Genomic DNA, 14,535 nt, shown 5'->3' with positions numbered 1-14,535 from the left:
TGAGCAGTGTGGTCTGTGAAGTGTCAGGACACTGCTTCTTCTCTTCTTTTTTTTTTTTTTTAAGAATTTATTTGAGAAGAGAGCACGAGCAGGGGGAGGAGCAGAGGAAGAGGGAGAAGCAGACTCCCCACTAAACAGGGAGCCCGATGCAGGGCTCAGTCCCAGGACCCAGAGATCATGACCCGAGCCAAAGGAAGACACTTAACCGGCTGAGCCACCCAGGCACCCCTGACCCTGTGTCTCCTTAATGAAGTCCGTGAATGACACATGGTCACATGTTAATTGGGAAATTTCTGACTGTGGTCTCCTCTTCTTCATCTCCCAGACCCTGATCCCTTCTCACGCAGTGACCACTCTGTGTCACATGTCCACCATGCTCCTCCTTCCAGCTGACTTCCACTTGTCTGTCTGCACTTAGAATGGTAGAGAAGCATATGGTTCATGGGAGGGTGTTATTCCCCAGAGTAAGTGGAACTGCACCCAGCAGCGTGCAGTTGTGTAACTCATCTTTCCCACGAGTGTGTCTGGAGAGCCGAGTGCTAGCCCCACAGTTCTAGTGATGAGGAGGCCCAAAGTTTCAAGCTTAGAAGGCATTTGGCTTGATGCACTTAGATGCTTCATTTTCCTTTAACAAGGCATGGCCTCAGCCATAGACAGTGGCCTAGCTAGAGACAAGACACTTGACGTTGTTAGGCTTTGGGCTTGGATTCTTGCAGAGTAGACGGCACTCTGGATTTTGTGTTGCTTTTTACAAATAGTCCTGTAGTATCTGTATCCCTGAGTAATAATCCTTCCTTTTGCTATGTCAGAGCTTTATACACTCCGTGTCCTGCATCTCCAGCCTGCTCCTCTCTTCAGCCTCACGTTTCGTTTCCTTGTTGATCGTGTTGTGATACTTCTGCCCTTCCAACAAGGGGCAGAGAGGCCCTTCCACTTAGGAACAGGGCTGCAGTTCATTTCTTGTGTGTCTCTTGGTCTCACATGCAAGTGCGGCTCTGGGTGCCAGCCTACCCCAAAATGAGGGCCCAGGCCAGTGCCCAGGAGCCTCCAGGAGGCACAGTTCCCCTGCCCAGCCCTCCTTGCTGTTTTTGGTAGCATGACCACTCACCAGAGAAAACATGTTGATTGATTTTCTGGCTCAAGCTCGATAGGTGGGTGTTAAGCTCTACTCTTTGGTTAACACCAGGAAGGAGCATATACACCTTAGAGTGAAATTGCGCATTTGCAGCTTCTCAAGGTCATGCCCAAGTTTATAAACTTGATCACGAGCAGATTGATCGTCTCTGCCCAGAGCCTGGATCTCACCTTCTTGGTTTTCCTCCTCCAGCCGAAAGCTCACCAGTTCAGCATCAAATCCTTCTCCAGCCCCACACAGTGTAGCCACTGCACGTCCCTGATGGTGGGGCTGATCCGGCAGGGCTACGCCTGCGAGGGTGAGTGTTAGCCGCATTGCCATCTCAAGGGGAGCATTATTCCAAAGTCAGATGAGGCTGAAGCAGGAAGCCTAATGGTGAGCTAGCCGAGGGCAGGTTCTCTGTCTTTAGTTTTATAAACGCTCCGTAGAGGTTTAGAGGTTAGGGAGACACGGTCCAGAATCCTTGCCGCAGCGGGAGAGCCCAGTGCGGGGGGGCGGCCCAGGCTATCTGTGGGTTGTTGTTACTATAGAATGAAACATTCCCAGTTCTTCTGTAAAATCGGGAAGAGCAGAGAGTAAATAGAACTTTATGCTCTTCCACTGTTACATTATTTGAGGGTGAGCACCAGAATTTTGTCTCCTCATGTCATTGTTGGCCTCGTAACCACCTCTATGCTGTGCTGCTGCCCTGTGCTGGGTGCTGCACTCACATGGGCCACCGTGACCACCTCGGTGTGATGTGATTATCCACCTCACCACTGAGCAGCCAGCTGAATTCACACACAATGACAAGTGACAGCCACTAGTCACGGGAAATTGCTCTGCAAAAGCAGCTTTGCGTGTTTCTATCTGGTAGAACCCTTTTTCCTTGTTTGCTGGCAGGCCTTCCAAGCGTCTGCTAGGACCCCCTGTATGTCTGCCCTGTTACACGCCTGCAGGTGGTTTGCTCTGCAGGCAATTTGGGGACTTAGCTATGGGGAGTGAGGCACGGCTCCTGGGGGAGCAGCAGCTCTGAGGCCACGCCCCCAGTAAGGCCCCCACAGACAGGCTCCAGAGCAACTCGGTGCCAGAGTCCCAGGGCTTTGTGGGAACTGTTCCAGAAACAGGATGTTGGGACCATTCCCATGACACGTGGGCATGACCGAGAGGCCTCCTCTGTGGTAAACACTCTCTGGCGGCTTCTGCTCTGGAGGAAGCAGGTTCTGATTATGGTGCTTCTTCACTTTCCCAGTGTGCTCATTTGCTTGCCATGTGTCCTGCAAAGAGAGTGCTCCCCAGGTGTGCCCCATCCCTCCTGAGCAGTCCAAGCGGCCGCTCGGTGTCGACGTGCAGAGAGGCATAGGAACAGCCTACAAGGGCTATGTCAAGGTAGGATGTGTAAAGATCTGGGTGGGGACAGACACTTTTGCCTCAGTTCTGCTCTCCCTGTCTCGGGACTGATAACCTACAGTCACTCCACACTGTTCTTGACAGTGACCTTTGTGGCTTTGTGAAGTTTGTGCTGGTCCCAGGAGCCTCCCCTCCTGGGCAGTAAGGCCGCGGCTGGCCTTTCTGGCCCAGTGGAACGTGGTCACTGTTAACTGTAGGTCCCAAAGCCTACTGGGGTGAAGAAAGGATGGCAGCGGGCTTACGCGGTGGTCTGTGACTGCAAGCTCTTTCTGTACGACCTGCCTGAAGGAAAATCCACCCAGCCTGGTGTCGTCGCCAGCCAGGTCCTGGACCTCAGGTCTGTCCTGTGTGTTCTGTCCTGTTCTGTGAGTTCTGAGTGACTTCTCTTTAGCCAAAATGTGAGTTTGTTGCTGGGTAATCCTTAACCTCATTTATACCTTCACTTCCTTAGTCAACAGAGTTTTAAAAACAGATGCTTGATGTGTGCACTAGAAACTTCCCTGCGTGGGTATTTTTGCACTCAGCAATTTGGCACAGGCATTTTAAGATGATTGCCTGCCCCAAGAACAGGTAGGAGATATCCCAGAAACACACTGCCAAGCCCAAGGAGTCAGCACCTGAACGTCCTGTGTGAAACAGAAATCTAGAGCCCTGGGCTTTGCCGCATGATGCCCTCCCTCACCACTTCACCTGTCATCACGTGCCTTCGCAGTATCCGACATATGGAGATGGCACAGTGTCTTCCCTCCCTCCTGGCTACCCTATGGTTAGCGTCCAGCTCTGTGTTTTCCCGTTTGTAAAATGGGCATGATTTCGTCATTAGGTCGGAGGTTAGTTGTGAAGATCAAAGCAGTTAATAGAAGGCACACGCTGAGCACAGGGCCTGATGTCCTGTCTGCCCATTGGCACCTGCCCCGGGCTAAGGACAGCAGGCTGCAGCGGGTGCTCCTGATGATGGTGTCAGGGACAGACATGTAGCTGAGTCACCTGCACTTCCAGATCCCTCAGGTGATCCCTCTTATTGGTCACTGGGCACAGGTGGGCCCTGGCCTGGTAGCAAAGAGCCCCCCAGCAGGCTGCCCTGGGGTGTGGTGTCAGGTGGAGCTCAGGATTCAGGGTGTCAGATATGGGCCTTGCACAGCTGTTTGCCCAGGTTGTGTCCCCTTCTTTAGAAGCCATTAACAAGCAGCCACTTGATCGTAGCCAAATATGGGCCTAATCAGCAATATGTTCGTAGCTGGAAGCGTCTGGCACGGGCCAGAATAGTGTGGCTCAGGGAAGAGACTTTTGCTCTCACATCCCTCATCACTACACCTGCAGGGTCGAGTCTGTTGGCTTTGTCAGCATAAGGCACTCTTATCCAGGGGGAGGCTAGGGGCCTATCTTATATTCTGGAACGTAGAGCCGTGAAAGTGTCCTTTCTCATGAGATCCATAACACAGAGGGGTGGGGGACAGGCCTGTGTGCACATTCCTTTCTGATGTTCCAGGTGTTCTGTTTCTTACCAGAGACGAGGAGTTCTCGGTGAGCTCGGTCCTGGCCTCAGACGTCATACATGCTTCACGCCGAGATATCCCGTGTATATTCAGGGTATGCTTTTTTTGTTTCTTAGAGAGGTTTTGTTAATCCTAAAAAAGAAATCTCATGGTTAGAATAGAGCAGTTCTTTGGAGCATTTCAGTGTGCTAGCAGACCCAGAGTGGATCTCCTGTCCCCACACCTCCTGTCTTGCTCCAGTTGCCTTCCCTCATGTTGAGGTCCCTCCTCCCCAGGACCTTGTCTCCCCCGCCTTACCGGCACTGCCTTCCATCCTGTGTCCCACCTGCTCCGTATGTCCAGTCGCAGCGCACCTGATGTTGCAAGTGCCTCGTCGTCATTTACAGATGGAATGTGCCTTCCCTAGGACTTCTGGTCCCCAACTGGAGCAAAACAGGAAGGAACCAGTAGATGTTTCCCAGCAGCAGTTTTGTTGCCAAGATAGGGAATTGTGTCCCCAAGTTCATATTAGATGGTATGGCATTAGGAATCCTCTGAGCAATCATGGATTAGGGAAAGGATCACCCCCTACCCCTCCATTGGGAATTTTTATAAACACAGTAGAATTTTCACTGACCACAAAGTGAAACCCAGGAATGCTCTTTCCTTAACTGACCTATCTGTACAGAAAGTGCCTCTTATGTACGATACAGAAAGTTGCCAACATTGTGTGCTTAAAAGATGAGCGTTCCGTAGCAGCTAACGCCATCCAGGCTTCCTGCTTCCCTGCTCACGTGACACTCACAGGGAAGCATGTTTGGGCAGAGCGTTTTTGTGGGAGATCCAATTTTTACTACACATATTCTGAAAATCTGTTTTTAATTCTAGTAAAAACATTCAAGAAATCAGGATTAAAATGGGATAACCACATCACAGGGTTGCCAAGAACAGAATTGACTAAAATCTGACAGGGGGTGCAGGGTATCTCTTTATAACTGTGCCCCCACCTGTTTATGGCAGCAGAGCCCCTCACAGCCTCTGCGGGCACCCCAGAATCACCACAGTGCAGGAGGCATGTCCTCCTGTCCTCCACCTCCAGGGCTGGGCTGTGGGCCTGTTTGCTGTGGTTTGGTTGTCTTATGGTTCTTCTCTTTGTCATGAAGGTGACAGCCTCTCTCTTAGGGACACCTTCTAAGACCAGCTCACTGCTCATTCTGACAGAAAATGAGAACGAAAAGAGGAAGTGGGTTGGGATTCTAGAAGGACTGCAGTCGATCCTTCACAAGAACCGCTTGAGGAACCAGGTGGTGCACATTCCACAAGAAGCTTACGACAGCACGCTGCCTCTCATCAAGGCCGTCCTGAGCGCCGCCGTCGTGGGTGCGTGCTCTCAACGCAGAGGGTGTCAGAGGGTGCCGTGTGCCTGTGGTGGCTGAACTGAACGCAGACCAAGGCCGCGGTGGTGGTGTCCCTTGACTTTAGTTCCTGCATCTGCCATGAGAAGCAAACGGTGTGTGCCGCCGGTACTGACGTCATGTTGTTCTTACTCCTCTGCCTTGACAGATGGGGACAGGATTGCAGTCGGCCTAGAAGAAGGGCTTTATGTCATAGAGTTGACCCGGGATGGTGAGTGCACAGGGGTGCGGGTTCATGAACCTCCCTGTTCACCCAGATGGGTGCAGGATGCATAGTAGGAGCCTGCCAGCCTGCAAGGGCTAGGACACAGTCGGTGATGTGTAAAGTATGTCAGTAAGGGGAAAGGCAAACAGCTGAGGAACATGATTTGCCCCAGATAAGGGGCAAACGTTCAGCATATGTGTGTGGGGTGGCCACGGTGCCTCCACACTGGGGCAGGGCCTTACTCACGGGCTCAACAGAGCACAGAGACCCGTACTGCGGGTGGGGATGCCACGCTGCCTACTGCGCTTGCTGATCCTGTCTCCAGGAGGGTTGAGTTAGGGAGTCAGGGGCCGGAAGAGCTTCCTAAAAGGAGGATTGTTTACATTCCTCAATGTCCTGGGGTCTTCCTGAAACTTCTCTTCCTTTGCTTCCAAGTTTGACATTTCATTCTCCCCAGCAAGAAAATGCAAAGAAGGAGCTGCTCCATGCTGGGCAGCTTTCCCTCTCTGAGCCCGGTGTGCATGCGTGTCCCTTCCAGGGGTGGCCACTGCCAGCCCACTCGGGGCCATTGGTCCCACAGGTTCCAGACCAAGGGCTTTGCTCAGAGAGTCCTTAATGCAGTTAGGGTATTGGGGATAATTGGGTTAATTTGGGGGCTCAGTGAGGTGGTCACATGCTTTCAGAGAGTTTATCTGAGGGTCCAGTGAGGTTGGAGCCAGGCCTTTGTTCCCCAAATGCAGCCTAGGGTTCTTGTTTTCAGGGATGAGCTGGAATGAGGTCCAGATCCACCCCCTGGGCCACAATGTGCTTGGCTTCTCCCAGCCGGGTGGCCCTGGTACCACGGAGGCGGGGGCAGGAATGTGAGAATGGGGGCTTCTGAAGGAGGGCACTGCCCTGGTGTCTGCAGGACATGTTGGCAGGGGTGGAGGAGCGTTCTAGAGCCTGTTCGTGGGAAGGGAGCCGTTGGGGGAGATTCCTGGGACACTTGGGCAGATGCTTGTGAGCCGCTGTGAGATCCTGGTGTTCCATTTCTGCAGTGATTGTCCGTGTTGCTGACTACAAGAAAGTCTACCAGATTGAGCTTGCTCCCAAAGAGAAAGTCGCCGTCCTCCTCTGCGGCCGGAACCACCATGTCCATCTCTGTCCGTGGTCTGCCTTCGATGGGGCGGAAAGCAACGTTGACATCAAGCTTCCAGAAACAAAAGGCTGCCAGCTCATAGCGACTGCGACACTGAGGAAGAGCTCTTCCACCTGCCTGTTTGCGGCTGTGAAACGGCTGGTCCTCTGCTATGAGGTCCAGAGAACTAGGCCTTTCCACAGGAAGGTCAATGAAATCGTGGCCCCTGGCACTGTGCAGTGGATGGCCGCACTCAAGGACAAGCTCTGTGTTGGCTACCCTTCTGGGTTCTCTCTGCTGAGCCCCCAGGGGGACGGGCAGGCTCTAACCCTGGTAAATCCCAATGACCCCTCGCTTACGTTCCTCTCACAGCAGTCTTTTGATGCCCTTTGTGCTGTGGAGCTCAAAAGCGAGGAGTACCTGCTTTGCTTCAGCCACATGGGACTGTACGTGGACCCACAAGGTCGGAGGTCACGCATGCAGGAGCTCATGTGGCCTGCGGCGCCTGTTGCCTGTAGTATGTATATGTTTTTCTGTTGCCATATCCCTGTTGCTGCTCTTCACCTCGACAGTCAGCATGCGTTCTAGTTTGCTTTGGTTTGTCTCTCAGTTCCCATAGCAGAGCAGTTAGAGAGGCACCAGAGAGTTGGGCTTCGAGCATTTCTTGAAGAGGAGATGTGGTCCCAACACCACATCTCGGTCCAACCACAAGAAGGGGAGCTAAGGTGGGCTTCCCTCTTGCGCCAGCCTCCTGCCCGCGGTGCCTTTCTCTCCCAGAGCACAAGGGCTTTGCAGGGGCCCCTCACCTGAAGAACCCCAGTGGGCATAATTTATAAGCTCATACGGTAACCCAAACAAACTAAAGTAGGTTTTGGTAGCCAGAAAATTATGCTCCAGTGTGCAGGGTAAAGTTCCTGCTGGGACCAACCTTGTCCCTGGAAGTGCCAGGAGGTGTGTCCTTTTGTTCACCTAGTTTCAGTGGCTTTCTGTGGCACGGGGGTCCCCGGACAGGAGTCGTTAAGACCTGAGCCTGGAGCGTCAGGGCCCGGACTCGGCTCTGTGGGGGCGCTTCCCACCCAGCCTGCTGTCTGGTCGCTCTGAGCAGACTCTACGCCTCAGAGTCCACCTGCTTGATGTATCTCGAGCCGGTGAGGTGGCAGGGCAGACAGAGCAGAGAGGAATTAGAAGGGTCATAGGGACATGCTGATTTTGAGCTGATGGGGGATGGGGACGGGGTGGCAGGTGGGGGTCATATTTTCCTTAATTACCTTAAAGGACCATGTTGTGGGTGCCTCGTTGCTGGCCACGCCGAGTTGGCAGAGTGTGTTGGGTCCAGGACGCAGGGCCTCACTGCACATTGCCTGGCTGGGTCAGCCTGCAGCAGAGGCAGGCGGTGGCAGCGGGCCAGGGCCTACTGCCGGGACGCTCCCTGACGTGCCTCTGCGCGCCCTATCCTCCGCACGGGCAGATGCCTGTCTGTCGGGCTCTTTTCCTCCTGAAACCTAGGTTTTTGAAAAGTTGATTGTGGAAAGGTCACTGAGCGTGATATTTCAGCATCCTGGCTGTGTGACTGGCATGGATACCTGATGCTCCCGTGTGTGCCCTTTCCAGTTCTCGCTCCACCTTCGTGGCCGTTTTGCTCCCTTGTGCACAGTACAGACACCAAATCAGCTTTAGAGCTGGCGAAAAATAAGTAACTAACGTTCAGGCTGCAGAACTAAAACTGTTGCCTCCTTGTCCCATGCCCGTGCTGAGCATTTGTGTGTGTTACCTGTCCCTGGTCACGGAGGGAGGCTGCTGTGCCAGGGACAGAGGGCTGTGCAGAGGACACGGCAGAGCCGGGCTCAACCACGGATCTGCCAGGCTCGCCAGCCCATCCTCTCGCCACTGGCACTGATGTTTTAGTTCACATTTTTCTTTAGACTGGACACTTCAGTTTATCACTTGATTAGCAAGCCACACACCCAGCTCTCTCCTTGGCTCCTTGCAAAGGAAGCCCCACATATTCCCAAATAAGAGGAGCTGCCCCAGGAGCCTCTGAATGTCACTTGAGAAAGTTTTTCTGGTGTGTCACTTCTGTGATGGCCTGCTGGCTAGTTGCAGCATCTCGGCCACTTCCTAAACCCTGTTTTATTTTCTTTTTGGATTTAAAAGAGAAGGGCTGGCCACACAGCCCATTGGGAATTTGACAGCAACACGTCAAAAGTTCATCTTCGGTTAGTGACGCGTGACACGAAGTTTTAAGTGAACCCTGGATGGCAGAAGGACCCGGAGCAGAGACTGAGCCGTGCCATCTGCGTGGCTCTGCACGGCTGCAGGATGGCACTGGGGATGCCACAGTGCACCTCGAGCCTGCCTCGCCATCCCCAGCAGACCCTCTTCTGTGGCCTGCTTTCTTTCCCACAGTTCAGATAGTTTTACTGCAGTTCTAAAGGTGGGGACTGTACCCTGAAACTTCAAATGCCAGCTGGGCCGGCAGTCCTGGGTGTGTCCCATCACTCAGGACCAGGAGGAATGGCCCCGCTGCGGGGCTCATCGCAGGAAGCTGGTTACCATCCCAGGTGTGTTCAGACCACCGAAGGGCTGCCTGCAAACACCCCGAAGGACCGATTTCATAGAAAGCTGGTGGGTTCACCTAGTAGGTGGGGGTGTAGACAGGCAAGATTGTTGTCCCAGAGCTACACGGCAATTCTGTTTGGAGATTTAAAATACTGACTCAGGAACCTGACTTTCTGGTCAGGTTTTAAAGGAATTTGCCTCAAAACAACGCCCGGCCCTTACCTAAATTTCGGATGCATTGAGCCTGAGGCAGTTGTTTTTGCAGCAATTATATAAGAAAACTAAATGAAAAAGCTAACTTTTTAAACAGACCCTCCTTGGCATCTGTAGCGTGGTGTTTAAAATGCTGTTGAGTTAGAGGGGACAGTAAAGCATTTAAACGTGGTAGGTTTGAATGAAATTTAAAGCAAAGATTTCTTTCCTAGAGCACCAGTGTGAGAGTATCTCCCCCCCTTGAATGGTTGTAACCCCTAAGCTGAGGGTGCGTGGTCCCCCTTGCACTTTCTCACATTCCCAGGTATTGGGGCCTCACCACCACCCTCCAGGGTGGTCTGGGACGGGGGGCATCAGTCTCTCACCTGGCTTCGCTCCGTCTGCGCTAGGTTGCAGCCCCTCTCACGTCACTGTGTACAGCGAGTACGGCGTGGACGTTTTTGACGTGCGCACCATGGAGTGGGTCCAGACCATCGGCCTGCGGAGGGTAAGGCCCCCAGGGTGATGTGGCTGGCCCCCTCCCACCCTGCCACCAGCCATGTGGCTACCCTCCTTCCCTCTCTGCTGTCCTACACAGATAAGACCGCTGAACTCTGAGGGCACCCTCAACCTCCTCAACTGCGAGCCTCCCCGCCTCATCTACTTCAAGAGCAAGTTCTCCGGTAAGACTTTCTCAGCAGGTGGCAGTGAAGGGGGGGAGGGGAGGCAGGGCCTGGGTGTCACCCAACACGAGGGCCACGTGAAACCACTGGCACCATTCTGCACGCCTACAGGAACGGTCCTCAATGTGCCCGACACGTCTGATAACAGCAAGAAGCAGATGCTTAGGACCAGAAGCAAGAGGCGCTTTGTCTTCAAGGTGCCAGAGGAGGAGAGGCTGCAGCAGCGGCGGTAAGAGTGAAATTCCTGGCCCGGCTTGGCCTCGCTCAGGAGGGATGTGTGAGAGCTGGAAAAATTTTGACATATTTGTGAATCTCAAAAATACTTTTCTTTCCCTCAGAGAGATGCTTAGAGACCCGGAACTGAGATCCAAAATGATATCCAACCCAACCAACTTCAACCACGTGGCCCACATGGGCCCAGGTGATGGGATGCAGGTGCTCATGGACTTGCCTCTGGTGAGCTCCTGGGACAAGACAGGGGAGGGCGGGTGGGGGCAGAGCTGAGCAGACCCGCAGCACCTGCTGCATGAGCCTGTCTCCGTGGCACCTCCTTCACCCGCGGCTTCTTACTGCCTTAGCGGGCCCCACAGCCACTCCCAGGGGCTCGGTATTTATTTGTGTATTTGTAAACACAAATACATTTGTGCATTTATACTTCTTTGGTGTATGTCACCATTTCAGGCTCTTAGTATTTTGTAAGGAAACTAGCTGTCAAAATACGAAATAGAATTTTATTTGGCCTAAAATTGTTAATTCCCAATTCTTAGCTCAAAATTGGCCTGGCTCACTGTCCAGGGAGCAAGGTTCCAGGCCCTTGGCTCTGTTCTGTGGCGCCCACTTTGCAGTTGGCCTACCTGCTGGGCTGGGACTCAATGTGGTTCTGCCCCGGGTCAGCCTGTATTCCCAGCCCGGGCACCCCGAGTGTGCTCACCACCCTTCTCTCCACCCAGAGCGCCGTGCCCCCCTCTCAGGAGGAAAGGCCTGGCCCTGCTCCCCCCAGTCTGTCCCGGCAGCCTGTGCCCAGGAACAAGCCCTACATCTCGTGGCCCTCATCAGGTACCAAGGATGTCCAGGGGTGGGGACCTGGCCTGCTGGGACTCTGGGATTCCAGTTCAGCTCTGGACTCTTTTCCCTAAGATTATGGCTGTTCTCATTCCATAGGTGGGCCAGAGCCTGGGGTGGCTGTGCCTCTGAGGAGTATGTCCGACCCCGACCAGGACTTTGACAAAGAGGTAAGACTTGCCTCCTTACAGGGACGCCACCTGAGTGTCTGCAGCTCTTCACGTGGAGGAGAATCAGTGGTGATGAAACAGCCACATGGGGCACAGCAGGCTCGGGAAAGGGGGAACTGGGGTGCAATTTTGCCACCACTGCAAAAAGAAGAGCAGCCTGGTGATGGGCGGGCCTGAGTGCTTATCACCACCGCTTCTGGGGTTCCCGACTCGTGACTTTGAGGGCTGTGCTGAAGGAGCAGTAGGATAGCATGGGCTCTGTGACCATGAGTCTGCTGGGAGAAAGGTGTGGATTCCCATTTCTGGGTAATGGCCTGAGCAGCAGGCTCTTCCATCAGACCTAGGCCTCTGCAGCCAGGCCTCTTTCTGGGCTTTGCTCCCGATTCCTGGGCCCCTCCAGGCACAGGTGGCTGCCCTGAGCAGGGATGGCAGGCACAAGACCCCTGGGTGTTGACGGGTGGGGGCCCCCCTGCTGTGTGACTGAGAAATGAAAGCCTTTCCAACAAAAGCCCAGCAAGCTTCTCTCTTCTAGACTTCTCCGTGTACTTCTATATGTTCAGATGGCCTTGTGCATCTTGAAGAGCCTTCCACGTCAGTCTCTCTCCCCTGTTGCTCTGATGGCCGTTCAGGATCAGTGTGTGGGGCCAGTGTGGCTCGGGGGGTTCTTAGGGTGTTCCGGGCTCTGCCGTGGCGGGCAGCATCTTTGTGCACACTGAAGCACGCCTCTGCGAGACGGTAGTGAGGGCAGTGCAGGAGCCCGTGCTCACCAGTCTTCGTGCCCTCGGGGGCTTGCTCGCCTGCCCTGTTGTCCCTGGGACCCCGCCCGGGGCTAGGCCTGCATGCACATGTGTGGGGCTGAATGAATGGGAAACACAGAAGGTCTTCCCTCACGTGTTCCTGGCTCTCAGAGGTCCATGCTCATTCCCAGCATGGGGCCGGCCATTTCTTCCTCCAGGGCCCGCTGCACACCCTCACCCTGCTCCGTGGTGCATAGGAGCTCTCTTCTCACTGTGAACACAATCCGTTGCAGGTGCTAATTCTCACGCAGTCCAGTCTTTCTCAGCTGAGTAAACGTTCTCTTATGGTCTCCTTGGGAGTTTGGCAGGGTTCATTGGTGTGTCGTTGTGCCATCATGACGTTGGTCAGTGAGAGAGTGTCCTGACCAAGTGTATGTTTGTAGGCAAGCACCTGAGTTTATTTCTTTTGGAAGTGGATGGCGCCCTGGCCCTGTGCCATTTATGTCTCTCCAACTTGAAATGCTGTCTTTATTATATATGTTCAACTCCTTTGTTCACCTGTTTCTACTTCTAGACAGCCCATCCACCAGTGGATGGATTCTTTTCCTTCGTCAGCATCCGTGCCGCCTGGGGCAGATTGGGCAAAGCATATCTCTTTGTTCTCTCTTTAATAACGGTTTCTTAGCTGTTTTTATTTTCTGTAATGAACTTTGTTTCTTTTAAGTATATTTATTAAATAACAGCTGCATCCAGTGTGGGACTCAAACCCATGACCCTGGGATCAAGAGTCACATGCTCATGCAACTAAGCTAGCCAGGTGCCCCTCTACAAATAAATTTTTAAACTGGCTTGTTGGCTTCACAGTAAAAAAGTAGAAATTGTGTTGAGCCTCTCATTGGGATTACATTAAGTTCACAGATTAATTTCAGGGATATCATCTTGACTTTTCCTTTATGGGAACATTGGGTGTCTCTCCAGTTGATGGTTTCCCTCCTACAGGGAGTGCATGTTTGTGGTAAGTTATTCTTAAGAATTTGAAGGGTTTTGTTGCCGTTGTGACTAGACTGTGATCTTTCATTACATCCCTGGGGGTCATTGCTGGTGTCTCTACAAGTGGGTGACTTTGGACTGTTCGGTGTCTAGCTACCTTGCTGAATTCTTTTTTTTTTTTTTTTTTTAAGATTTATTTATTTATTTATGATAGAGGCAGAGACACAGGAGGAGGGAGAAGCAGGCTCCATGCCAGAAGCCTGACGCAGGACTCGATCCCAGGACTCCAGGATTGTGCCCTGGGCCAAAGGCAGGCGCCAAACCACTGAGCCACCGAGGGATCCCCTACCTTGCTGAATTCTGATTGACACTCATATTTGGTTGATGGCCTTAGAGTTCTGTGTCTCTGAGCCTGGGAAGGGGTGGGGGTATGGGTGCAGAGGTGGGTGTTGCCTCGCTCAGCACACTGGCTGGGGCTCCTGAGAGCGGAGGTTTCGGTCACCAACGGCATGGGCTCTGTGTCCACCCAGCTCCACTAAGACTCACGCCACCTGTGCTTCCTGGCGAGCACCTCTCCCCTGGCTGGGAAGTGGTTTTCCCCTCCTTGTTCAGGAAGAGCTTTTTCAAGTAACGGAGTGATGGATGTTATGTTAATCAGATGCTTCCATCTACGGTTTCCACAGTGACCACCTTCGTGGGTTTTCTCCCCAGCCTCTTCATGTTGGAGTGGACGTCCTCAACCTCCTGAGAGTAAATCTCCCTCGGTTGTGATGTGCTATTTCACCACTTGAGCACACTGATAGATTCGGCTTGGGATTGTGGTGATCGTGTGCTCTGTGCTCTGCGCGGCCACCTTTGTCCTCAGAGCTGGGCTAGCCTCAACTCTGAGGAGGTCTGCATCTTGTAGTAGCCGTGATATATCGATTTTCTTTCCTGGAAGGATTCATAGAATGCCCTTAGAACTGTCTAAGATTGATGGCTCCAGAGGCAGGTCTTGGTTTTTTCTCTTATTTTACTTTTTTCTCTTCAACCACACATTTTGAAAATCTCAAACCTCCAGAAAAGTTGCAAGAACACTGCATGAACATCCCATGTGAGCTTTACCTAACCTGCTTCTCCCTGGTTTTGGGGGAAGACCCAGCAGAAAAGAATTTGCAACATCACAGCACCCTAATCCAGTTCTGTGTGCATCTCCTGAGGGCACAGGCACCTCTTCCCTGATCGCGGGGCTCCTGTCGCACTTTGATGTCCGCCCCAGGGACTGCTGGCTCTCAGGTCCCGGCTGTTCTTAAACCCAGAAGCCAGCTAGGGATCATGCATTGCGTTCCATAGTGCTGTCTCTAGACTTTTATCTTTCATGACATTGAGTTTGTTTAGGAAAAGTACCGTTCTCTTTCAGAATGTCC

At 52.9% G+C, this 14,535-nt stretch overlaps 1 protein-coding gene across 3 annotated transcripts in view; it reads left to right on the top strand.

Moving 5' to 3' along the window:
- Positions 1-14,535, top strand: part of CDC42BPB (CDC42 binding protein kinase beta) — a 106,175-nt gene that overhangs the window by 87,436 nt on the left and 4,204 nt on the right. For 2 of the 3 annotated variants that reach the window (XM_077910691.1, XM_077910692.1), the window contains 13 exons: positions 1,328-1,433; positions 2,367-2,503; positions 2,722-2,861; positions 4,033-4,114; positions 5,163-5,379; positions 5,563-5,625; positions 6,657-7,253; positions 9,898-9,995; positions 10,086-10,170; positions 10,282-10,399; positions 10,509-10,626; positions 11,121-11,226; positions 11,332-11,402. In XM_077910691.1, the coding sequence (XP_077766817.1) occupies positions 1,328-1,433; positions 2,367-2,503; positions 2,722-2,861; positions 4,033-4,114; positions 5,163-5,379; positions 5,563-5,625; positions 6,657-7,253; positions 9,898-9,995; positions 10,086-10,170; positions 10,282-10,399; positions 10,509-10,626; positions 11,121-11,226; positions 11,332-11,402 (1,938 nt within the window). Of the gene's footprint in view, positions 1-1,327; positions 1,434-2,366; positions 2,504-2,721; positions 2,862-4,032; positions 4,115-5,162; positions 5,380-5,562; positions 5,626-6,656; positions 7,254-9,897; positions 9,996-10,085; positions 10,171-10,281; positions 10,400-10,508; positions 10,627-11,120; positions 11,227-11,331; positions 11,403-14,535 lie in introns of those variants that run through there. The other variant, XR_013386947.1, reaches the window with a different exon arrangement.

Source organism: Canis aureus, chromosome 9 (assembly GCF_053574225.1).
Source record: "Canis aureus isolate CA01 chromosome 9, VMU_Caureus_v.1.0, whole genome shotgun sequence".
NCBI lineage: Eukaryota > Metazoa > Chordata > Mammalia > Carnivora > Canidae > Canis > Canis aureus.
Note: the sequence above shows the minus strand (reverse complement) of the source record. Positions and strands in the feature narration are given on the sequence as shown.